The sequence below is a fragment of the Suncus etruscus genome, chromosome 8, assembly GCF_024139225.1.
Source record: "Suncus etruscus isolate mSunEtr1 chromosome 8, mSunEtr1.pri.cur, whole genome shotgun sequence".
NCBI lineage: Eukaryota > Metazoa > Chordata > Mammalia > Eulipotyphla > Soricidae > Suncus > Suncus etruscus.
In genome coordinates this window covers 19,120,319-19,146,719 of record NC_064855.1, presented here as the reverse complement: position 1 = coordinate 19,146,719, position 26,401 = coordinate 19,120,319, and the positions used below count along the sequence as shown (strand labels likewise).

General features: G+C 46.5%; 2 protein-coding genes across 2 annotated transcripts in view; one reads left to right on the top strand and one right to left on the bottom strand.

The window, feature by feature from the left end:
• USP28 (ubiquitin specific peptidase 28) overlaps positions 1–16,066 on the bottom strand; it is a 60,382-nt gene extending 44,316 nt beyond the window's left edge. Inside the window, exons 1-2 of the mRNA XM_049778695.1 lie at positions 15,975–16,066; positions 825–902 (exon numbers count right to left, since the gene is read on the bottom strand). Of these exons, the coding sequence (XP_049634652.1) occupies positions 825–902; positions 15,975–16,034 (138 nt within the window). The 5' untranslated portion in view covers positions 16,035–16,066. The remainder of the gene's footprint in view (positions 1–824; positions 903–15,974) is intronic.
• The window catches only part of HTR3B (5-hydroxytryptamine receptor 3B), a 73,269-nt gene continuing 62,900 nt past the window's right edge, over positions 16,033–26,401 (top strand). The window contains exons 1-2 of the mRNA XM_049778411.1: positions 16,033–16,174; positions 16,279–16,902. Of these exons, the coding sequence (XP_049634368.1) occupies positions 16,033–16,174; positions 16,279–16,902 (766 nt within the window). The remainder of the gene's footprint in view (positions 16,175–16,278; positions 16,903–26,401) is intronic.

The window sequence follows — 26,401 nt, the reverse complement described above, 5'->3', positions numbered from 1 at the left end:
ACCATATGGGACACCGGGATTTGAACCAACCACCTTTGGTCCTGGATCGGCTGCTTGCAAGGCAAACGCCGCTGTGCTATCGCTCCGGGCCCGCAAGGCAAGCATTCTACCTGTTGTACTCTCTCTCTGGCCCAGTCCCCCTTTTTGCGAGTGAAGGGAGAACTTGAGCCACACTTGGCAATGATTGGGGACTACGCCTGGCTCAGTGCTCCAGGAAGCATATGGTGCAGGGAATAAACACATCTCCTACTAGAAAAGCATATACCCCGATCCAGGGAACTACCTCACTAACCAAGAACAAAAAGGTGGGCTGAAGAGGTAGTACAGTGAGTAAAGTGTCTGCCTTGCATGCAGCCAACCCAGGTTCAATCCCCAGCATCTCATACAGGTCCCTGGGAACTGTCAGGAGTAATCCCTGAGTGCAAAGCCAGAAGTAAACCAGCCCTGAGCACCACTGGGTATGGCCTTCAGAAAACAAAATAACAAGATTTTTTTTTTTTAGTGTCATGTACTCAGTTCAGACTTCATGATTTAATTTAATTACATTTTTAGTTGATTCCATTTAGTCAAGATTCTCATAAACATTCACTGACATGTTTCTAAAAATCTTTTACCCTGGAGGGATCCCTTCCATCAGAGCCTCCCTCATTTTCAGTCAAACCTCCTCGTGATTTACAAGTTGAAAATATGAGGAAAATTTTGATTTGTAGAGAGCCTACGTTAAGGACTTAACATCTTGGCATAAAAATAGCTTGAACTGAAATTAACTCCCCTGAGACAACTGTTCTAAAACCCACTGGCTGACAAAAGGCCCTGGAACTAACCTTCAGTGCTTCATGAAGAAAGGAAGGGTCCTGAACGCCAGTGATTTCTCTCAGTTGATTTAACAGCATCTGGCAGCTCTATTTTTGAGAAAAACAAACAAAAACCCCACAAACATGTTAGTCAGACATTAAACCGATTGCATTTAAAGACTAACAATAAGAACCTGTTGACCTAACAGGGTTATGAGCTGCCTATTTGTGTGACTTAAAAATGAAAACGAAACAAAACAAAACAAAAAAAAAAGACAAGTTCTAAGACAGAATCTGAATCTAATTGATTTTGTGAAATGTCTTCCCTTCCTTTTGTAAAAAGCTTAATCATGGGGAAAAATGTTTTTTGGCACCTCTGGAAGAAACATGACTAAACGGCACAACTACAACTTCTGAAAACATTCCAATGTCATATTACAGCCTCAACAGATTATTTGGTATTGCCATTTTTTTCCTTCTTTAAGCAGCATGTCAGTAGGACATAGGAGTCCAGGGAATGCACACAAATGTGAAGATGGGCTATTTTAAGCTTCATTGCACATGCCACTGTGTCATTTTTCACTGACAGTAAGTTTCCAATCATACAATTACCACCAACGCCCTACTTTAAAAATCTTAGGTTAGACTGTTTAAAATAAGTGTATACACACACACACACACACACACACACACATATATATATATATATATATATAAAAACATAAGAATCTGTATTATAGGGCCCGGAGAGATAGCACAGCGGTGTTTGCCTTGCAAGCAGCCTATCCAGGACCAAAGGTGGTTGGTTCGAATCCCGGTGTCCCATATGGTCCCCCATGCCTGCCAGGAGCTATTTCTGAGCAGACAGCCAGGAGTAACCCCTGAGCACCGCTGGGTGTGACCCAAAAACCAAAAAAAAAAAAAAAAAAAAAGAATCTGTATTATAAATAAAACAGCGGGGAGGGAGGAGAAATAAGAATGTTTTCATTAATCCCAATCGGAAAAACCTTTCTCTTCCTGACTTCCAGGTGCCACAGATTTATTGCCCCTTTTCTGGTCTGAATTTGTTTTGTTTTGTTTTGTTTTTGTTTTTGGGTCACACCCAGCAGTGCTCAGGGGTTACTCCTGGCTCTATGCTCAGAAATCGCTCCTGGCAGGCTCGAGGGACCATATGGGATGCCGGGATTCGAACCACTGTCCTTCTGCATGCAAGGCAAATGCCTTACCTTTATGCTATCTCTCTGGCCCCTCTGGTCTGAATTTATTGGCACATTTTATCCTGTTTCTTCACAAAGACAAAAATTATTAATATGAATCATCTACTTTCTGTGTGAGAGGAAGTCTAATGCGTACTATCCCCAAGATTTTCCTTTCTGGAATTAAGCCCTGACTATAGTTCGTGCTATCTTCCCAGGAACTCGTCTGGTTGGTAAATGGCTCACGAGACCATCCCCACTTGGGTCAGCTGTGACCCAAGAGGATGCATCCCAATGTTCTTCAACAGCTGATCAACACTTATGGGACACGCAACTAGAAATAACTGATTGAATAACGTTGAATAATATCCCTCTACTGTCCTTGGCCTAGCATCAAGAGTCATTCTGCCGAAGTCACAGGTCACAGTCACCGGGATACAAATGGAACTGGGCCCTGCTGAGATCAGCAGTCTTGGAGGCTTTTGGGTCTTGTCAAAGGCAAAACAGCTGCAGTGACCGCAAGAACAACTATCAGACTGAAAGGAGTCAGTAGACATGCATATTCAGAGAAATTATTAAAAAATTTAATCTGAGCCAGAGATCGTACATGGTGTGTGTGTGTGTGGTGTGGTGTGGTGTGATGTGGTGTGTGTGTGTGTGTGTGTGTCTTACACATGGTTTATACCAGTCTATCTCCAGCACTGTATAAGATCCCCTGAGCACTTCCAGTAGTGGCCCCAAAACAAAGCAAATAACCTCTAATGTGAATTTGTTGTATAAAAATGTGAACTGAATTATATAAAATCTTAAAAAAAAAAAATCAAGGGGCCAGAATAGCACAGCAAATAAAGCACTTGCCCTGCATGTGGCAAAACTAGGTTTGATCCCTAGCGTCCTATATTGTCCCCTGAACCCCCCAGGAGTAACCCCTGAGCACTACCGGGTGTGGCAAAACAACAAAAACCCATACCCACACAAAACTTCCACCACCAAAAAAATCATAATCAGGTGTCAGAAAATAATAGTGAGTAGGGCAATTACTTAGCAAAGTTCAATCAAAGAAATCACATATGGTCTCTTCTGAATCTTAGCAAAGTTCAATCAAAGAAATCACATATGGTCTCTTCTGAATCCCACCAGGGGTGAGCCCTAAGTGTAGAGCACAGGAGGGTATGCCTCCCATCCCCCTCACAAAAAAATCTAACCCCAAAAAGTCACTGAACAGAGCCTAGTAAATAACTCAGCCTAGTAAATAACTCAGGTAGAGTACACACGTTGTAAGTATGAACCCTGGGTTCAATCCTTGGAGCCACAAAATAAATAAGCAAATAAATCAAACTACTGGACAGAGAGAAGAATGGATGTAAAATCAATCTGCACAGCTCTGAGAACAAGGCTTTACAGATTCCTTTCAAACCCAAATTCCTTTCACAGAAAAACCCCAGGAGTTCCCCCGGCTACTCAAATGTAATGTGTTCCTGAGAATCCCCCAATCAAAATGATGTAAAGCACAAAAGTAATCCCCAATCATTTATTTGTTTTACTAAGAGCAGTGCCATTGTCTCAAACTCAGGGTTTCACAGGTGCAAGTCAAGTGCCCTACAGCTGAGCTATACACCCAGCCTACAATGATCAATTTATATGGAAAACATTTCAGGCCATTCCTGGAACTTATACTATCCACTATCTACTAACTTAAATTGTTGTGTGCCCTGTCCTTCGTTACTGCCTAAAACCTTGAAAGACCCTAACGTGGGAAAAAGCAGAAATACCGTGATAAACACAGGGCTTGTGTGAAGAAGATGCCGAGGAAGAGGCTGGTAGCACCCTTCCTACTAATGGGGTTACCGACGACTCGAGATCAGGGGCTTTCGATGCTTATTCACGACAAGGCCTACTACTTGCACAGGTGCTGGTCCTCAGGGATTGAACCTGGGTCAACCGCATGCATGGTGAACATCCTATTCCACTGTGCCATCCATCACTCCAGCCCCTTTACCTGAACTCTTTAAACTTCCACTCACAACCTCTCTGCACCTGAAAATGTTTCAGTGACCCCTAGGTATATAGGTATGTAAAAGAGGAATATAATTAAACAACTACAGAGACTAATCCATTAAGAAACTTAATTTAAATAATTTTGCAATATAGTTATGTGACCCACAGTTTAAGAAACGAGATTCAGGTTGGCAGAGAAGATAACTGAAAGAACTAGTACAAATGCTTGCCATGCTGTGGGCCTGGGCTCATTCTCTGGCATCGTCACAAAATGGTGGTACCCTGAGGAGAAACCACAGAGTACTATCCCAGTAAGTAGCTTGAGCCTGCTGTATCCCAAGAAAGACTTCAGAGTGGTAGTACAACAGAAGGAAGAGGGCATACTTGCACATGGCCAACCTGAACCCGGATTCGATCCAATATGGTCCCCCAAGCCCACCAGGAGTTTTCCCTGAGTGCAGAGCCAGGTGGGGGTCCTGAGCACTTCTGGGTGTGGCCCCAAAACAAAAACAAGACAACCAAGACCACTGGGTCTCTAGAACAGGTGCTGCAGAAAACAAATGCTTTTGTTGTAAAAGCAAAATCCTCTTTGTATTCCTTTCATAAGGCCAAACCAGGTAACCAGAGTAAGGTCCTTCATAAAAACAAAGCAGGGAAGGCCTGGATCTGTTTCTACCACTAACTGCTCAATCTCTGTCCACCTAGCCCCATTCCCTCCAATCTTCTCTCCCCCTCCTTCACTTTCTTTTTATGGTGGGGGAAAGGCCTGGTCCACACCCAGCTGTGCTCATGGGCTATTCCTGGCTCTGTACTCAGGAGTGGGTCTGGCAGGGCTTAGGGAGGGAACCATACTTGGTGAAGGGAATCCAAACCTGGATTGAAGCCATGGTGGCCACACCTTCCCTCTAGCACCATCTATCTCTCTAGCGTCCCCAGGTCCTTTATTTCATAAGCATCCTCTTTGGGGCTTTGGAATAATAACTTCTCTGGCGTGCAGCAAAACACTCACCAGGCACTCCTAGTTCCATTTCGCCCAGAACCTCCATAAAGCTGCTCCCAGTAAGAATCGTCCACATCAGCCTCCCCCTCTCACCTCCCAGACCCAGGGAATGAAGAAGCCTGGGAATAAACAGCACTTAACACATTTCTGGTGCTTTTCACCACGGGTGGGAAGGAGAGCTCATTGTTAAGAAATCATAAAAACTTGGTCCCGAACCTTAATTATTCATTCAATATTGCTGATAATTAGCTGTGACTAACATTAGGATCCAACTGCCATTTTCAACTCAGTTTTGCCTAGAAACCTGACAGGTAGCTGACTGAACTGTTTCCTTCCCCCAATTAAGATGCTATACATACAAGTATGTATGTGTGTATGTATTGAACATGCCCAACAGGAGACAAGAAAAGCCAGTGGGCCCATGCATAAAGAAGTTAAATAATTGGCAAGAGCCAACAGGTTTGCATTTCCGTTACTAAATTCACTGGGTTGTTCTAAAACAAAAGTACTTCTCTTTTCCTTGCCCAGAGGCAAGAAGAGAGGCAGGCACACACAAAGCTCTCCAGAAAGCAATTGAAGTCTCCTGACCACAGCTATGTGGTGGTTTTGGTGTAACCCAGTCCAATTCTCAGGCCTGTTGTTTTCTCAGAAGAAGTAACTCATCTCACAAGAGGCCATAAACAGAATTATCCGCACCATAAAAACCACTTAAGCGCTTGGGTTTTTGTAATAAGCAATAATTGGTCTAATCTGCCACCACAACTAAATCAAGACTCGCATCAGATGAGGCAAGTCTGACATTGCCAGTTAAGATGTTTGTTTTGTTTTGTTTTGTTTTTGGTTTTTGGGCCACACCCGGCAGTGCTCAGGGGTTACTCCTGGCTGTCTGCTCAGAAATAGTTCCTGGCAGGCACAGGGGACCACATGGGACACCGGGATTCGAACCAACCACCTTAGGTCCTGGATTGGCTGCTTGTAAGGCAAACACCGCTGTGCTATCTCTCCGGGTCCCAGTTAAGGTGTTTATCTCTTGTTTACAAGTGGGAGTTGGTGCCCAGGAGTTCCACCTTTAAAATCTCCACTGTGCTGAGTGGCTTTCCCAGATTAATCGATTCCTTCAGAGAGAGATGCTATGTTCACCTTCAGATGCACACACACTTCTTGCTATCAACTGTCCAGTCTTACAAAGATGTTTTAAATTTTAAAACTGAGACCACAATGATAGCACAGCAGTAGGGCATTTGCCTTGCAAGCACCGGACCAGGAAGGGACCTAGTTTGATTCCCAGGTCCCCTGAGCCTGTCAGGAGTGATTTCTGAGCAGAGCCAGGAGTAACCCCTGAACACCGCCAGGTGTGGCCCCCAAAACCAAAAAATAAATAAAATTTAAAATTGAATACAAGGGCAGGAATATAGTACAGGAGGTAGGATATTGAGCCTTGCACATGGCTGCAGTGATTTGATTCTCTGGCATCACATATGAATCCCTAGCACTGCAGGGAGTCATTCCTGAGAAGTGCTGGGTGTGGATCACGCCCTTCCCCCCCCAAGCCCAAAGTCACCACAAATATAATTTGATAACTGTTTCTTTAATCCAAATAATTACCAAGGGTTGCTCAGTCAACCTCCCTCAAAATTAAAGCTCTGGGGTTGGAGTAGTAAGAGGGTAGGGCACCCCACATGGCTGGCTCCCTGAATCCACCAGGTGTGATTCCTGAACAGAAAGAGCCAGGAGAATGTACTGAGCACGTCTGGATATGAGCCTCCCTTCTTCCACACACAAATCAGCAATTCCAGAAAGTTTCCAATGAGTTTAGGTTAGTCAATAACCTAAACATAAGAGTTCAAACTACAAAAGAAAACACATCAATGCATATATTTTCACGATCTTGGCAACCGATTTTTGCCATCAAATGATGTGCTACCAAAAGCAGAAGCAACAAGTAGAAAGTTGCAAAGGGACCTGGAAGGTAGTTCAACAAAGGAACCAAGCTCCATTCCTGCACTGCATGGTCGTCCCCAAATATGGCCAGGAGCAATCTCCAAATAACAAACATCCAGCCAGCAGTAGTTTCCCAGTACCTGTATCTAATCATGGCACCAAACCAAAAAAATAAAAAAGGGTAAACTGTACTTCCTCAAAACTTATGTTGGCACATCAAGAAAATTTATCTGAAAAGCGATTAACAACCGCCAGAAGAAAGTGTTTTCAATTCATAAAACTGAGTAGACTAAAAACTCTTACAATTCAGGGACCAGAGAGATAATACAGGATCCAACAGGTCTGATCCCTGCCACCTTGTATGGTAACCAAGCACAACCAGGTGTGCCCCCCACCCCCCAAAAAAAACCTTTTACAATTCCAACCAGCCAAATAGCCCGACTCAAACAAAAGCTAAATGCTCCATAGAATATCACTAAAGGCATTCATTCAAACGGTCACTCAGCATATGAAAAGATGCTGAATAGTAGCCATTAAGAAAGTGCAAATCAAAACCACAGAACTATTACCAGAAACAACAAAACTGGACCCTGTAAGCAGGGTTTGGGGAGGAGCGGGAAGCCAGGCCCTCATTCCTGCTAGGGAGAATAGAAAGTGTTCTCTAGCTGCTGCTATAGTCCAACACAGAAACCATCTGACCAGCAACTCCAATTCGCTGGTCTATCCAAAGACACCAGACACAGGAACAGAGATCTCTACAACACGAATGATTACTTACAGAGGAAATAGAATAACTGGATAAAAATCAGGACATGGGTTTATGTATGCAAGTACATGCACACACACACACACACCCAAAAGAGGGGATGCCAAGGGAATCCTGGCCGGGCAGGGAGATTGGCAAAAGGAAGGGTTCTTTAGGACACTCCAAGTGTACAAATGGCCTCCTGACTGGGGGTGTCGGGGGACAGAAGGAGTGCGCAGGATATATCACTACTATAAATCCTTATAAGCAAAAACAAAACAAAAACCCCCGTCAAAGCCCAAGTAGTAGCTCAATGGCAAGTGTTTTGCATTCAGAAGGCCCAGATTCAATTCCTGATATCACATGGTCCCTCGAGCAGCTCTCCTGACCAAGAGCTACTTGCAGCCCCTGAACCCTACCAGGTGAGCTCCCAAAGCAAAAATATAAAAATAAAATAAGACAAAGAAACAAAGGAGGGGCTGGAGAGATAGCATAGAGGTAGAGCATTTGCCTTGCATGCAGAAGGACAGTGGTTCGAATCCCAGCATCCCATACGGTCCCTCGAGCCTGCCAGGAGCGATTTCTGAGTGTAGAGCCAGGGGTAACCTCTGAGCACTGCTGAGTGTGACCCAAAAACCAAAAAAAAAGGTATCCACACACATCCCCCAAACTGCCTCCCTGCAATCAGGAAGCATGCATCACACAGATCTTTAACGTGGCTTCTGAGTCTGGCATGTTTACCTGCTTTGAATGTGTAAAACCTAGAGAGCAGGAAAGAGCTTGAAGTAGTCCAGGTCCCACCACACATTTCCCCTGTAAGCAAATCTAACTTTTGGGGGCTTCAACTTCTACATTTAGGAGATAAAAGTACGCCACATGGTCAAAGGCACTTTGTGACGATCACACAAAGTCATGCGTAAAAGAACGGAAAGATGAAAAAGTAAGTGAAAATGTAAAATATTGTGAGCTGCCATTCCAAAGGCACTCACCTCCATTATACTAAAAAACATGTTGGGTGGGGGAAGTAACTACTTTGCATAAGATCCCCCAGGGTTTAATATCCAGACCTACATGGTACCCTAAGCACCACTGGAATAGCCCGTCACCCCAACAAGCACCAACAGAGTATATCTCTTCCCCCTCAAAAAAAGATGATTACCTTTTGGTTTTTTTTTTTTACTAGTGGTCTCTTAGCAAATTCTACTTAACATATAAAATCTTTTTTTTTTTTTTTTTTTTTTTGGTTTTTGGGCCACACCTGGCGGTGCTCAGGGGCTACTCCTGGCTGTCTGCTCAGAAATAGCTCCTGGCAGGCACGGGGGACCATATGGGACACCGGGATTCGAACCAACCATCTTTGGTCCTGGATCGGCTGCTTGCAAGGCAAACACCGCTGTGCTATCTCTCTGGGCCCTACTTAACATATAAAATCTTAAGCAGCCAATCCAGGACCAAAGGTGGTTGGTTTGAATCCCGGGGTCCCATATGGTCCCCCGTGCCTTGCCAGGAGCTATTTCTGAGCAGACAGCCAGGAGTAACCCCTGAGCACCGCCGGGTGTGACCCCCCCCCAAAAAAAAAATCTTATTACATTGGGTTCTTCACGGGTTTCATAAAAATGTTACCGAAGGGCTGGATTGATAGTACAGTGGGTAGGACCCTGGCCTTGCAAGAGGCGGAACTGGGTTCAATCCTCAGCATCCCATATGGTCCTCCAAGCCTGCCAGGAGTAATTTCTGAGCTTAGAGTGAGGAGTAACCCTGGAGCATTGCCTGGCAAGGCCCAAACACAAAGGAAAGAAATAAAGCTACAGAATTTCCTAACTTGTCGAGGTAGTTTGAAAGGAGAGTATTGCTATAAAGGAGAGAGAAGGGCCCGAAGTTCCAGGTTTGCTGCTTAATAGTGGAATCTCGGTTAAGGAGGCATTTCTAATCTGCAGGATGGGAAATAGGCTTTGTGAAATTCACAGTAGCCCCTTTATAATTTACACTAATATCTCTATCTCAGTTTCCTCATCACTAATTAGGACATAATTCAAACCTGGCAGATTTCTGTACAGATAAAACATGCTCAGAAAAGTGCTTCAGGCAGTGTGTCATGTCATATTGTTACCAAAAGGTATTTGTAATATATGATGGAGTAATTGTTAGCAAAATAGCTAAGCAGCACTTGTATATTACCAAGGTAGCCTACTGAAGTCCAACCTGAACTACTCAAAAAAAAAAAAAAAAAAATAGAAACGGGGCCCAAAGAGATGGTTTAAAAGGGCAAAGTTTGTGCTATGCTAGGAGTGACCATTGAGCTACTGGGAGTAGCCCAGCTCAGTCACTGGATGTAGTCCAAACCCAAAACAAACAAAGAGCATACACAAAACACCTGGAAATGAAGAGGTAAAAGTCGTTTGCAACTTGGAATCATAAATGCACATTAGGGGGCCCGGAGAGATAGCACAGTGGCCTTTGCCTTGCAAGCAGCCGATCAAGGACCAAAGGTGGTTTTTGAATCCCGGTGTCCCCCCGTGCCTGCCAGGAGCTATTTCTGAGCAGACAGCCAGGAGTAACCCCTGAGCACTGCTGGGTGTGGCCCAAAAACAAAACAAAAAAATAAAAAAATGCACATTAGGAACCCAAGAAAGACAGGATGCTCAACAGGTTGTGGACAGAAAGGCTTTGGAAGCCAGAGATCACAGACTGGGTTCAATCCCTGGCACTGCATGCATGGTCCTCTGAGCAGCATCAGAAATGACTTCAGCAGAGCCAGCAGCAGTCTGTGTGAGGCCTAAAATTCAAAATACAAAATAGCAAGGGAAAAAAAAAAAAAGAGATACACAGTGGGCCGGGGCAATAGCACAGCGGTAAGGCGTTTGTCTTGCACGTGGCCAATACAGGATGGACCCCGGTTTAAATCCCAGCATCCCATATGGTCCCCAGAGCCTGCCAAGAGTGACTTCTAAGTGCAGAGCCAGAAGTAACCCCTGAGCACCGCTGGGTGTGACCCAAAGAAACAAACAAAAAAAGATACACAGGAGCAATTAATTACACACACACCACCTCCCAGCACAAAGCAAACAAGCTAGCTGTTAGCAGAGAAAAAAGCAGCTGAGCCAGAATTAAACAAAGCCCATATGTCTGAATAGAACAGAGGGACTAACACAGGGGTCTCAAACTCAATTTACCTGGGGGCCACAGGAGGCAAAGTAGGGGTGAGGCAGGGCCGCATAAGGGATTTCGCTTACCGAATATTCGCAATAAAAAATCGCATTAGTAAGAAAAAAATCGCAAAAAATCACATTAAACATTTGCATACCCCGAACGGAACTGCTCAGGGTATGCGAATGTTTAATGCGATTTTTTTTCTTACTAATGCGATTTTTGTGATTATTCGGTAAGCGAATAATCGCGAATACTGCAGTGTTAGAAGGCCGGCCGCAGGCCACAAAATGTACAGAGGGCAGCAAACGGCCCGCAGGTCGCGAGTTTGAGACCCTTGGACTAACAGGACCCTAATCTGGAGGCCTAAGGCCTATTTGCCACAAACTGAGTTCCCACAGTCTATAATCAACTTCCACCTGCAAAATAAAGGCTGCACCATATAAACTCAAAACAACTTCCTGGGCCTTCTGCTGCTTAACAAGTTTTTTAAAATAATGCGACCGATTCAGAAGTGAGACCTGATCATGCATTCTGTGGTTCTTTGTGTGATGGACTATGGCGCAATTCAGACATAAACTCTAGGGTCAGAGAGACAGCACAGGACCCAAAGTGTCTGCAGCCAACCATTTTAGACCCTACTTGGATCCCTGGAGTGGGTAACTAAATGTTTGGGACATGGTCCTGTAATCTGGGCATGTTGGCATTTTAGCAGCATCCCTGGTTTCCTTCCATAAGATGCCAACAGCTCCCTTCCTCCGGTGCTACAAACAAAAAGGTCTCCAGATTTTACTTGTCTACAACATCCTTGGACTTTTTTATACCAGTGAATCCCTATCTGTGAGGACCTGCCCAAAGATAGGCAATTATGACCTAGGTGGGAGCACACTGCTTTTCAGCCTTTCTACACCAAAGGACTGGCACCTACTTGCAAAGTGATTAAGAGCTACCTGCTGAAGACCACTGAGCTACAGACATTGTTTAAAAATAAAAAAGAGGGACAGCAGAGAGTACAACAGGTAGGGAGCTTGCTTTCATACTGTTGACCCGGGTTTGAACATTATATGTATTCAAACATAGCATCATATATAGTTCATATATGGTTCATTCAGGAGTGATACCCCTGAGCACAGCCAGGTGTGGGCCAAAACCAGAAGAACAAAGAAGGAAGAAGGGACCGGGGCAGTGTGCTTCCTCTACTGAGAGAAAAGCTAAAAGCTGGCCATGGAAGGTAAAGACACTTGCCCTTCATGTGCTGCAAATGTGCTCCCTGAGCAAAGCCAGATGCGTACCCCACCCCCTCTTAAAAAGTATATATTACACAGGTAACTCTCTTTGGACATAACTAAGCCATACAGAAAAGGCAGAAAGAATGTAGGATTGAGGGGCCAGGCGGTGGCGCTAAAGGTAAGGTGCCTGCCTTGCCTGCGCTAGCCTTGGACGGACCGCGGTTCGATCCCCCGGTGTCCCATATGGTCCCCCAAGCCAGGAGCAACTTCTGAGCACATAGCCAGGAGTAACCCCTGAGCGTTACCGGGTGTGGCGACAAAAACCAAAAAAAAAAAAAAAGAATGTAGGATTGAGCCAGAAGGATAGCACAGTGAGTAGGGCATTTACCTTGCACACAGCCAACCCGGGTTAGATCCTGAGTATCCCCTATGATCCCTCTTCTAGCTTGCCAGGAGCAATTTCTGAGCACAGAGCCAGGAGTAACCCCTAAGCACTGACAGGTGTGGCCCCAAAACCAAAAGAATAAATGCAGGGAAAACAGAATGTCTATGACATCAGGAAAAGTTCTAGGAAGTATTGGAAGTGAAGAATTGAATGGGGCCACTGACTAGGGAGTGGGGCTATCTTGCCCTCTTAAAGTGAGAATTAACCAGGTTCAATCCTTTCCTGGCTGGTCCATCTATTATCAGGATGATCTGTAGGAATGTAGTGAACAAATATAAGCTTAATTTAAAAAAAAAAAAAAAAACTGGAGCAGAGGGTGAAAAAAGCAGGTAAGACATTTTTAGCTTTACACAGGGCCAACACAACTTCAATCCCCCGCACTGCATTCAATTCCCTGAGACCCACCAGGAAGGATCCCTGAGCAAAGAACCAGGAGTAAGCCCTGAGTGAGCACAGCAAGGTGTGCCCTATTCCCAAACAATAGTTTTAAAGAACTTCATGTTCATGGAGGGGGCATTGGTGGATAATAACTTAGTGGCTTAGGGTACACACCTTGCAGGGAAAGGCCCTGAACTGGGGATCCGCAGTGTCACCAAAGGTGTCCACAAAAGCTCTGTGGGTATTTGTGCCAGTGAGCCCCCCCAGCATAAGTGTGAGGCCTGCGTTAAGCACCCACTGAGCACCCACCAGCATCCATAGGCTTTCAAGTTGATGCTGATGATGCTGAGCCCTGGGGAACACAACTGAAAAGAAAAGTGTGTGCATCCTCCAGGGGTGGTGGGTATAACCGGAATTCCTCGGAACAACATTAAACAACAAAGGGAAGGTGGCACAAAAAGCAAACTTCCACACTCCATCAGAGCTGGCTACTAGCACCACCACTACCTTTATTTTCCCTGGAAAAGACCTGCAGGACCTGCTTTCTAATCTCCTGACTCTTCCGCCAGCTGAGATACCAAAGTGTCATCGTGCCTTCAAAATCCTGTCGCCTTTCGAGCAGGAAATGCGGCTGAAGTTGTCTTAAGAGTTGCAGGCATTGATGAAGCACTGACCTAGTGGTCCCCAACCCCTCCAACCCCCATCACCACTCCCAGTCAATCAAAAATGAGACAAGGGAAAGGGTACAGAGAGCTGATAAATCAGGAAAAAGCACAAAGGGCTTTAAATTCTCACGGAAAAGGCAGCTTTCCTAGGGTGCCTGTTAGCATAAAAAACTTAGCCCCACAGCCAGAGATGACAGGTTTCTCCAAGCAACCTGGCTTGGAGCTGTTTGTTCTTGATGACAGCAAAGGTGGCTGCTGGTTTTTCTCTAAGTCAAAGAAATGATTAAAAGACAGGAATCTGCCCATAAATATTTTCTTCCTGTACCTAAAGAGCAGCCTAGGCGATGGAGTGTGCTATTCTAGTTTCCTATACCTACTGAGGACCTATTTCAAACGTATCACAATTTCTTGGGAGGCTATAAAGGGCTCTTGTCTGTCCCATGTGCAACTGGCCAATAAAGGCAGGGACGCATTCGAGGTTTTAAATAACTTCTGAGTCAGGGAAGCAGAGCGCAGCTTCTCAATCCAAACAATTAAAAATCCTCTCGGCAAAGCGGGTGGTGAATGCTTCGGTGAATGCTTCGAAGAATTCAAATGAAGAGTCTGCTAGGAAACTTCTTAGGCTAAGGAAGGTAGCTATTAAGATCTCAAAAATCTCTCTTCAGATCTCTCAAAAATCTCATTCAAAGATGAGAAAGATACTTTCCTGAGTCTCAATGGAGGAGGTCTGAGTGCTGGAGGCATTTTACAATAGGTAAAACAAAACAAAACAAAGCAAAAAAGGGGCCAACAGTATCAAGCATTCCAAGCTTATCAGCATTCAGGATGGGATGAATCACTGGGAAGAACAGTAAATGTCATCACTCCACAGGACACCAGGCCTTGGGGTACTCCAGCCAGCCAGGGCCACCTGAATTCCAAGCCTTCCAAAATTAGCTATGACTTAACACAAAAAGCTCCCCCGGCTCTCCAACCGCTGAGGCTGAAGATGGGGGAGTGGGGGTTTGGAGGGCTGGAGGGCCATTGAGCACACACACTCCAAGAGAGGGAAAGAAAGATGCTGTTGATTTAATCAAATCAAGAGATGCTGTTGAATTCACAGGCACACGGGCTCAGCTGGAGAGACCCAACCGAATTAAATATGACTTGCTCCCTCTTAAAATAGTCTCTTCTCTCAATCCACAGTGATCTGTGAGTCTCGAAACTCAGATTTTCCCATCTGCTGTTCAGTCAGTCACTATCCTAAAAAACAAATAGAACTGATCTCTGAAACCAAACAGAAAGGAAAAAAAAAATCTGACTGAGACTTCTCCGGCGAGGCACGTCTGTCCACACCAAACAATATTTCCATTAGAAATCAACTGGGGAAATACAACACTCTTTCTTTCAGCTCTCTCTCCAAGCTGACCCACTGCACGCCATTGGTCATAAAAGTTTTCTCACGTGGATGCCTTTGTATTTGAAAAAATACAAAACTGATGCAAATGATCCCTTTTCCAAATGTTCCCTTTTCCACTCTCAGCACTGGATTTCCCATCCATCTCCTCCTTGCAGGAAGGCAGGAGGGAAGCGTGAAATAATATTCCAAAGCAGAATTAGAAGACATTCTCCAATTGCTCGCTCCCTAAGTTTCTGCACAATAACCTTAGTCTCCCTGCACCCCCGTATCTCACTCAAACCTGGCCTAGCCTTCCCACCCACCCAGTATTGATTTCAAAGCTCTCTAGAGGAAAAAAAAAAAACAAATACTAGCAGCAAGACCTGTTATTTATTTACTCATCTGGCCAGTTCTGCTCCCCCCCCCAATAAAAATCCAGATTTGAATGCAGGGTTTGGGAGGGATGCAATTGAATTTAAAACTGGAGAGAAAGCAACTTGGCTGAGTTGGGGGTTGGGTGGGGAGATGGTGGGGAGTGGGGGGGTCGGTATGAAGTGATCTCTAGGATCTCGGGGATCCTTGGGAGTCTTTTAAGGGGTGTAAAAAATAAAAGAAGATCTGGAAGAGGAGTGGGTGGCTCGATTATGGGGGGTGTGTGGGTCAAAGAATGCCTTTCGGATTGATAACTTGGGGTAGGCTCCAGACTCTGGAAAAGCAGGGGGGCTAAGAGACATCTTGAAAAAAAAAAGAACAAAAACAAAACAAAACAAAACAAGATGCACTCCAACCCACCCACCCCAGGGAGGCCCCTTTGAGGAAGTTTCACCCCTACCCAGCCCAAGGGGGTCGGGGCCCAGAGCCCCCCACATGCAAGGCTTTTGCAAGACAGGACTCCCTCCCTGAACCCCCTCGAACTTCAGGCGGCCCAGAGAGCCCGCAAAGGGGGACCCCAATATCTGGAATGCGGCCCCCCACTACCCCTCTGCAGGCCCGCCTGCCCCGGCCCTGACCAGCCCCCCGCACCTTTTCCAGCCCCTTCCCGCCCCCACGAAGCCCACCGAGCCCTGGCGATCGGCTGCTCCGGCCGCGTCGTCCTGCTGTTGCAGCTCCGCAGTCATGGCCGGCTGGGGCGCCCCTCCGAGGGTCAACCCGCCTCCCGCCTCCCGCCGACAGCCCCACCGCGCGCGAGGCCACGCCCCCGCGCGCAGGAGGCTCCGCCCACACGCTCCGCCCCCGGCCCGCCTGCGCGCGCACGCAAGCAAGCAAGGCGCGCGGCCGAGAGGCCCTGAGCGTGCTTCCGCGCACGCACCCGAGGCTCAGCCCACACGCCCCGCCCCCGCTTTCTGCCCCGCGCACGCGCAGGAGGATCCGCCCACGTGCCCCGCCCCTGGTCTGCCTGCGCGTGCACGCAAGGCGCGCGGCTGAGAGCCCCTGAGCGTGCTTCTGCGCACGCGCTGGAGTTTCGGCACACACGCCCCGCCCTCTCCCCGTCCCTTTCCCTGACCCGCGCACGCGCCGAAGGCTCAGCCCTCAGGCCCCGCCCCCACTCGCGCGCTAGGTCCGCCCCTACGCCTACCCCGCCCCTCGCGAGTGAGCCAGAAGCTCCGCCCACAGCCCCGCCCCCGGCCTGGCTGCGCGCGTCAGAAGCTCCGCCCACACAGCCCTGTTTCCCGCCTGCGCGGGCACGCAAGGCGCGCGGCCGAGAACCCCAGAGCGTATTTCTGCGCATGCGCCGGAGGCTCCGCCCACACGCCCCGTCGTCCCCCCCCGCCTGCGCGTGCACGCAAGGCGCGCGGCCGAGAGCTCTGAGCGTGCTTCTGCGCACGCGCCGAAGTTCAATCCTGACACACACCCGCCTCTCGGCCTACGATGCGCGCGTCCGCGAGCCCGGCTTCTGGTCGTGCTCCCATCCGCGCAACCCGGCTGGGGCTGGTGCCAGTCACATGACCCCGGCTCCACCGGGGTTAAAGGTGAACTTCGCCTCCAGCAAGTGGTGTTTTGGCGCTCCCAGGAATAGTTAGAGCTGCCAATCCTACTCTTTTGCTGGAGCTCCCCTGGGCTCCTGTCGTCTCTTTGCTGAAGACCTCAAATAACTCTCCATTGGCCCCTGTCCAGGAGGGCTTCCCACCTGCTGTGCAATCCCAAACCCCAAAATACCAAAGTGCATTTTGTTTGTCTGTTAGTTTGGGGGCGCTCAGCGATTACTCCTGGCTCTGAGTTCAGAAGTCACTCCTGGCAGGCACTGGGGACCGTATGGGATGCAGGGATTCGAACCACCGTCCGTCCTGGGTTGACTGCGTGCAAAGCAAAGGCCCTACCGCTGTGCTATCGCTTTGGCCTCCAAAGTGCATGGTTTTAGCGCACAGGCAAAGGCCCTGAGTAAGCCTCTGCACTTAGGCCGGCTCTCATTTCAAAACTTGGGCATCTGGAGCCAGTCTGGCAAGTGCTCTTCTTTGAGTCTCTGCAGCTCAAACTGTTAGGGTTCAGTAATTGAAGAACGGAATTGAAGAACGAGACCACACAAATTGGAGTAAAGTTTAAACTTTTTCCACCTGCCAAAAGCTACTCACTAACCGACCACGGTTGTTTCCCATGAGGGATGAAAGAATCCCACCCACGATCTCGAATGGGATTATATAGGATAGGGATATAGGGAGTTTCTAGCTTTCTGATAATCTTTAAAATGATTGGCTGTTCGATCCAGGACCAAAGGTGGTTGGTTCGAATCCCGGTGTCCCATATGGTCCCCTGTGCCTGCCAGGAGCTATTTCTGAGCAGACAGCCAGGAGTAACCCCTGAGCACCGCAGGTGTGACCCCCCCCAAAAAATGATTGGCTGTTGTCTAGGGGTATCTTCCCATTGTTGGGACCTGAATTCTGAATAAGGAGGAATGCCATTTTGTAAAAGCCACCTGGCATGCTTCTTCTTGGGTTCTAAGCAGGGAGAAACACCATTTTGTAAGGACCACATGTTGTGAGTCTATTTCCATAGACCCTGCCTCTGTCTACCAGGCTGTACCAGCCTATCAGGGAAGGACAGGGAAGTAGTAGGAAGATAACCCTAGACAAGAGCCAATTATTTTAAGGATCGTCAGAAAGCTGAACCTCCCTATAACCCTTCCCTATATAATCCTCATCATGACCTTGGGTGGGGCTCATCTCCTTCGGGGATGGCCCCTGGCTGGCCAGGCTGGGGAGTCTTGTTGGCAGAGAGATTAAAGTGTTAAAAACTTTATTCCAGTTGTGTGGTCTTGTCCTTCGACTCTGGAACCCTACACCATTGCTGCCTTTTGTCCCTTCCAGATAGTTACCTGATATGGCCAGGTAGCTTGGGGCGGTGCAAATGGAAATAGGCTGGTGAAGCGTCAGCTTGTGGCCTACACCTTGGAGTCCTTACAAAATGGTGTCTCTCCCTGCTCAGAACCTAAGAAGAAGCCTGCCATGTGGCTTTTAAAAAATGGCGTCCCTCCTTGTTCAGAATTCAGGTCCCAACAAAACTAAAATTTTGTTTCGTGTTTTGGTAAATTTGAACTGGATGCTTACACGACGGCAGATTGAGAGAAGGGGCACCCCCAAACTGATCCGTGTTTTTCAGCAGTCTGGCTGGAACATTGCACCTTGATCTATATGTCATGATGACAGTCCGTTTGTCCCAGATCTCTGCAGTGTAGAACGACCCTGTCTTAGGGATACTGCTTCGACCATTGCCTGGGCGTAATGCACTGGGCAGCACTTTCCTTGTTCAATGTGAATTTTATAGAAACGGACCTTTTCTCTGGCCATTGTCCTGGTTGTGTTGATTTCTAGGCTTCTCAGCCTGCTGTGGGAACAGCTTATGGTGTCAGGAAATGAAGCAGATCAAGAGCAGTTCCCCTAGGCCTAGGGAGACCAGGTCACTCTCTGAAGCCAGGACCTAGCTGTTACTTCACTGGCAGATAAATGAATCCCCTTTCCTGGGCAAAGGTGGTCCAGTGCTCAGGACCTTCTACATTCAACAGTCTATTTACATCTGGTGAATACAGGGATGATTACATGTGGTTCGATCCCCAGTACCTCCTATGTTCCCCTGAGCAGCACAAAGGTTGATCCCGAAACACAGCTAGGTATACCTCTCTCCCCCTAAAAATATCTCCAAAAGATACCTTGAGAAAAATGACAATAGTCGGGGAGAAAATATTTGCTTAACTATAATCAATAGCATTTTAATACCCAGACCACGTTCTCTATTGCCGCCATTAACAAATTGAGCCCAATTATTTTTTTTTTGTTTGTTTGTTTGTTTTGGACATACTCAGAGCCTTGAGAGGTTACTTTTGGCCCTGCACTCAGAAATCACTCCTGGCAGACTTGGGTGACCATATGGGATGCCTGTGATTGAACCCTGTCCAGCCACTTTGCAAAGCAAATGCCCTCCCTGCTGTGCTCTCCTTTCAGCTCCTACTCAGCTATTCTTTATTGGCTGTCCTGTGCATTGTGGGATGTTTACTTTTGTTGTTGCTGTTCAGGGCTTACTTCTGGCTTTGTGTTCAGGGATCACTTCCAGTAGGGCTTGGGAGACCAGCTGAGGTGTTGGGGATTGAATCCCGGTTAGCCCTGTACAAGGCAAGTGACTTACCTACTATACTATTGCTTTGACCCCAACCGTGGCAAAAATTCAAATACTACTTCATTAGTATTGGTCAGACTATACTGTAAATTTTTCTTTTTTTTTTTTTTTTGGATTTAGAGTCACACCCAGCAGTGCTCAGGGGTCACTCCTGGCTCTACACTCAGAAATTGCTCCTGGCAGGCTCAGGGGACCATATGGGATGCCGGAATTCGAACCACTGTCCTCTGCATGCGAGGCAAATGCCTTACCTTCATGCTATCTCTTTGGCCCTATACTGTAAATTAATGCATCCATTTTGGAAAGCAATTTAACATCTATCATTAAAACTTGAGCATTGAGGGGCCAGAGAGATGGCATGGAGGTAGGGCATTTGCCTTGCATGCAGAAGGATGGTGGTTCGAATCCTGGCATCCCATATGGTCCCCCGAGCCTGCCAGGAGCGATTTCTGAGCATAGAGCCAGGAGGAACCCCTAAGTGCTGCCAGGTGTGACCTAAAAAACAAACAAACAAAAACTTAAGCAATGAGGGTCTAAAGCGGTGGCACAGTGGTGGGGCATTTGCCTTGCATGCAGCTAACCTAGGATGGACCGCGGTTTGATCCTCTGGCGTCCCATATGGTCCCCCAAGACAGGAGCGATTTCTGAGCACATAGCCAGGAATAACTCCTTAGCGTCACTGGGTGTGGCCCAAAACCCAAAAAACAAATGAACAACAACAAAAAAACTTGAGCATTGAGCATGTGGTTATTGGAGAGAAGAGAGACAGAAAGAGAGAGACAGAGAGAGACACAGAGAGAGAGAGACAGAGAGAGAGAGACACAGAGAGAGAGACAGAGACAGAGAGACAGAGAGAGACAGAGACAAGAGACTTACAGGTTGTCATAATTTGTATGCAGGGCATCTGGGTTCAATCTCTGGCACTACTGTTTTATCAACCAAAGCCTGGGGCTTGAGGCTCCCTCTGAGCCAAGAGTAGCCCCTGAGCATCTTTAGATGTGGTATCCACACCCCAAATTTGAATATATGTATACAACCCCCTCAGTAACAGCCACTTTTCACCGTAAGTATCCTAGAAAAAGTCTTTGTCACCAGAAAATATGTATAAGACCATATAGAACCCTTTTGATTGTTTCTTTGGTGGGTTATGTAGCAGTGCTGGGAGTAGAACTACTCTAAGGTCTGCTCTGAGATGACTCAAAGCAGTGCTCAGGGACTGAGCTGTGCTGGGATCCTGCTAGGCCTCCTTCACACAAAGCCTTCATTCAGAACTGAGCTCTCTTGGGGCGGGGGGAGAGGGGAGGGCATGCACTTTCAACAGCCAACAAAACAGGAAGACATACAACAGGTAGAGGCTACATTTCTGTGTGGCCCAGTGAACCACCTCCGGTGCAATGAAAGTGAATGGATTATGAATGTGCAAGGCAAATTTCCAAAGTGTACTGTGTGTGGAGCTAAGGAATCCACAGAATCAGTGTCTATAAGACTGAGCAGTATGCCTTGTAAGGAGGCAGGCATAGGGTTAGACTACCATTAAAGAAGCAAAATAAGGGCCAGACAATAGCACAGTGAATAGGGCATTTGCCTTGCACATGGATGACCTGGTTTGATCCCTGGCATCCCATATGTTCCCCCAAATTTGCGAGCAGTAATTTTTGTTTGTTTGTTTTTGGGTTACACCCAGCAGCATTTAGGGTTAATCCTGGCTCTGTGCTCAGAAATTGCCCCTGGCTGGCTCAGGCGACCATATGAGATGCCAGGATTTGAACCACTGTCCTTCTGCATGCAAGGCAAACACCCTACCTTTTACCTACTTTAGTAATTTCTAAGCTCAGAGCCAGGAGTAACCTCTGAGGTTCCCAAACAAACAAACAAAAGAGGCACAAATATATGGGGCTGGAGCGATGGCTTAAGCAGTAGGGCATTTGCCTTGCAACTGCTAACCTAGGATGGACCTCCGTTTGATCCCCCGGCACCCCATATGATCCCCCAAGCCGGGAGCAATTTCTGAGCACATAGCCAGGAGTAACCCCTGAGAGTTACCGGGTATGGCCCAAATGCCAAAAACAAACGAAAAAAATATATTTGAGTAAGTTGGGAGGAGTAAAACTGACTTACTGAATAATGAATTAATTGACCATCAGCCATCTAGCAAACAGGAAGATGTTACAGATATTTATATAAAATGTAAGGGTTTTTTTGTTTGTCTGGGAACAATACCTGAAGGTATGAGCAGAGGGGCACCTCCTGGCAGTGCAACCCTGGGTGTTAGCCCTTTGGATTATCTCTCCAGCCCCTAGATGGAAGGTATTTATACTGAGTTGGGAGGAAGTTATTTGCAAGTGAAAATAAATATTTTGGGGGGGGGGTAAAGTTACCTTCCCTGGGAAAGGGAGGGAAATTATAACATAGATTTCCTCATTAAGACAGACTGGACTAGGGAACATTTAAAATTCTATTTTGTAGGAAGGTTGAAACTGCAGTTAGGTTAGGGGTTGTCCTGGTGGAATATAGTATAAACGACTTTATTTGGGTGCTAGAGAGATAGTCCAGCCAGCTACACACTTGAGCAACTAGTACAGCTGGGAGGACATTTAAAAAGATAATAGAACAGGATGGCACTTGCAGAACATTCAACAGAGGTTCAGCCTCTGCACCAAAAATGGGGCCCTGAGTTCTACCAGGAGTAATCACTAAACACTGCTATCTTTGTTCTATCCACCAAAAGAAAGAAAAAAGAAAATAAGAAAAATTACTTCATTTTCCCTTTTTTTTATTGTTGTTTTTGTTTTTGTTTTGTTTTTTTGGGCCACACCCAGCAGTGCTCAGGGGTTCCTCCTGGCTGTCTGCTCAGAAATAGCTCCTGGCAGGCACGGGGGACCATATGGGACACCGGGATTTGAACCAACCACCTTTGGTCCTGGATCAGCTGCTTGCAAGGCAAACGCCACTGTGCTATCTCTCCGGGCCGCATTTTCCTTTTTTTGTAAGTTTTTGGGCACACCCAAAGATGCTCAGGATGTGCATCTGCAACTGGCTCTACACTCAGAAATTACTCCTGTTGGTGCTGAGGGGACCATATGGGATTTCAAAGATCAAACCTGGGTCAGCCCATCAGCACTGTGACCACTGCTCCAGCCCCCATTTTGCACTTATTTATTTTTTAACAACCAATCCTTGAGGCAAATCCCAGCTGCCACCCAGACCCTCTGGGTTTGCTGATTTTACTTGATTTATCTTTTACCATCCCTTTTCAGGAAAGCAATTACTCAACACCTGCCCCCTGGCAATGCATATTCTTTGAGCAAAGTGTCCCCATTTGCCTTCACAGCTACACCCCCTCTCTGTCCACACGAAGCCTGGGGAATCATTTGGTGGTTAGGGAGATGATCATGATAACTGGAAAGCAGAATCATCCTGTGTTTGGAATTCACCTTGTATCCAGGGCCCTGAGTTCTGAAACCCATTAGAGACACCCAGGAAGTAAAGAGTTATTCTGACCTTCCCAGAAGTGTTAATCTTGCTTCATAGATACAAGTTGATCCCAGCACCGATTTGTGGCTAAAAGAAAATCAAGAGCTGTGACAACTTAGACTAGGAAGTCTGAAGAATCTTTTTTTCCTGATAGTCATTGTTTTAGTAGTAGATTCTCAGACACCTGCAAGAGTTGAGGAAAGTTACAGCTGGGATGTGGAGCACTAGCTCAGAAAGCTGAAGGTTTGCTTGCTTGGAGTGGATATGGGATAGGCCCTGCCATCCTCTCTGCATTGTCCCCAAGCACCACTAGAAGGGATCTGGCTAACTGTGTAACATGTTAGCCCCACTCTAAGTACCTGATTTCCCCACTCCCCACTCCCATCTTCCCTCCAAAGAAAAGAACTTTTACCGCTATGGGAAGGAGGGCAGTAAAATCTCATGTCTGTGACCTATACTAGTAGTGGCTTTATTCTTGTCTTGTTTGTTGTATTCCTTTGTTTAAACAGAGTCTGGACAAAACTTCCCAGTGACAGGGAACTGGACCCAGACTTAGGATGTCTGTCTGAGCTAGAAGGGGCTGCTGAGTTTTGTTTTCTTTGCATTTACACAAACTGAAGTTTTGTGAAGGGCTAAACAAGGTAGCAATTGTTTAGCTACAATTATGGCAGCAAGTATGGCAAATCCAGCAGTCTGAGAGGGCCCCTGGCCCCCACACTTTCACAGGGCCTGGGAGCTATGTGTGAGGGTGCTGTCTCGTGAGTAAAGGCAAGGATACTGAGAAAGGGAGTTCAAGGCCGAAGATCTTTCTTGGAGTAGGGGGTGAAAGCAATTCAGGATCTTAGCGCTTTTTCTCCTGACCATTTTTATTAATCAATCAATCAATTAATTAATTAATTAATTTGGTTTTTTGGGGTCATACTCGGCAGCACTCAGGGGTTACTCCTGGCTCTATGCTCAGAAATTGCTCCTGGCAGGCTCAGGGAACCATATGGGATGCTGGGATTCGAACCACCATCATTCTGCCTTACCTCCATGCTATCTCTCCAGCCCTTCTCCTGACCATTTCTGCCCATAGGTCTCCGGCACCTGCAAACCAGGTTCTAGTCTCAGATGTTCTATTTTTGTCCAGGTTGTGAGGAGGGAGGACCTGATACAGCTCCTTTCCAAGGATTTTCAAGAAGTCTTTGTTCTCTCAATGATTCCAAATCAGAGAGTGGAAGAACATGAAAGACACTAGAAAGTCAGAATTTGAGGAAGCCAGCATTAAGGATCTAGCCCACTTTACCAGGTAAATAACAAGTCCTCCAAAAGAAAGTAAAGATAAATAACAGGGCTAAAGTCTAATACCGAAAAAGCAGCAAACATTCTTTTTCTCTCTGATTATTCCTGTGTTTTCCCTCTCAAAGATAATCACAGTGACTTAATTAGTATATTAAGCTAAAGCGGGGCTGAATTATTAATATACATGAACCTAATTATTAATAGACATGGACATATGCATGTGATGTACATAATATACATAAATATTGATATATATTGATAAACATGATATGCATATCAATATGATTCTTGAATGTAAAACTAACTTTTTGGTGGTGCAGGGGATTGAAGTCCAGGTCTCACCACACCCACAAGGCATGCACTTTACCACCCCAAGCTCTGTGAAAGAATTTTAGTTTTCATTTTTTGTTTTTGTTTTTGTTTTGTTTGTTTTTTTGGTTTTTGAATCACACCCGGCTGCGCTCAAGGGTTACTCCTGGCTCTACGCTCAGAAATCGCTCCTGGTGGGCTCAGGGAACCATATGGGATGCCGGGATTCGAACCACCATCTTTCTGCATGCAAGGAAAGCACGCTACCTCCATGCTATCCCTCCGGCCCCAGAACTTTAGTTTTAATTATTTTGGGGCTCACATCCAGCTGATCTCCTGGGGGGGGGGGTTTGAGGGAGCTGTGCCCAAATTCACTGGGGGTGACTCTGGCTGTGTTGGGGGCAACCATATGGTGCAGGGAGGGCGTCAAACCTAGGTTTCCTACAGAGAGCCTACACTCAACCCTATGAGCCCTCCCCAGTTCTGTTGAGACCCTTTGACTAAAGAAATCAAGGATCTGATGATAAAGGTGTGGCAGAAAGCAAAGAACGCTGTTTTCATAAAACTGAAGTTTTGGCTTTCTGTGAAGGCTGTGTAAAAGGTAAAGAGGAAGCCAGGAGGCAACTTAGATTGGGGGAGCTCAGGCTTTGCGTGTGTTCAAACTGGAGTCCAATCCCTAAACCCCACCAGCAAAGCATTACCTGCAGTACCCAGACTGAGTTTCAGAGGGGAATGGTCCTCGGTTTCTAGATCCCCAGTGCGGAAGACCAAAGGTAAAGAGAATCTGAGATGGCTCCTGGGGAACAGAACATGTGCAAGGCCCCAAGTGCAGTTCCTTGCACCACTGAACTTGGTTCTCAAACTTGCCAGGGGTAGCCCAGGACCCCTGAGAACTGTCAAGCTGAGCAGTGGGAACCGTCTGCTCTCATCCCCTGGTTGAGTATTACTGGGAGTGAGGCCAGGGTTCCCCAGCATTACTGGGTGTGGCGCCCATAAAATATCTAAGGTAAAGGAAAACTACCTAATAAAAGTTTACATTGACATTAGCATACTATGGATAATAAAGGGAACTTGAAGATAAAAGAAATAAAGCTCTGCCATGCTTTTTCTTTTTTTTCTTTTTTTTTTCTTTTTCTTGGTTTTTTGGGCCACACCCGTTTGATGCTCAGGGGTTACTCCTGGCTACGCGCTCAGAAATTGCCCCTGGCTTGGGGGTACCATGTGGGATGCCGGGGGATCGAACCGCGGTCCTTCCTTGGCTAGCGCTTGCAAGGCAGACACCTTACCTCTAGCGTCACCTCACCGGCCCCTCTGCCATGCTTTTTCATGCTGATTACGGGCCAGGAATGTGCTGGGTGTGAAAGTATATGCCTCATATGTGTGAGATGAGACTTAGTTCAGTCCCCAGTATCACAGTGAATAAGGAGTGGTGGCATTTTTTGCAGGTATGTTAGATGAGGCCTTGGGTTGGGTTCTCAATCTCCTACTCTGGTGCTGGAAGTGGCCCTAGTATAGCACCAAGGACAACAACAATGACAAAACCCAAGAAATCACATATAAAAGCTTGTTATAGTACTGAGAAAATTACTAAGGCAAAAATTCCAATTGGGGCCAGAGTGATTAGAACCACAGATAAGGTGCTACCATCGAATGCAACTGATCCAGGTTTGGTCCTCAGAACCAAGTACTGTCAGATATGGCCCCAAAAGGATTAAAAAAAAAAAAAAAAGCCTTTAAAGTTAAGAACGTTGTACATATAAAAATATGTATGATGCCCCAGTTCAGCGTCTTGAAGAAGTGCATCATTTTAGAT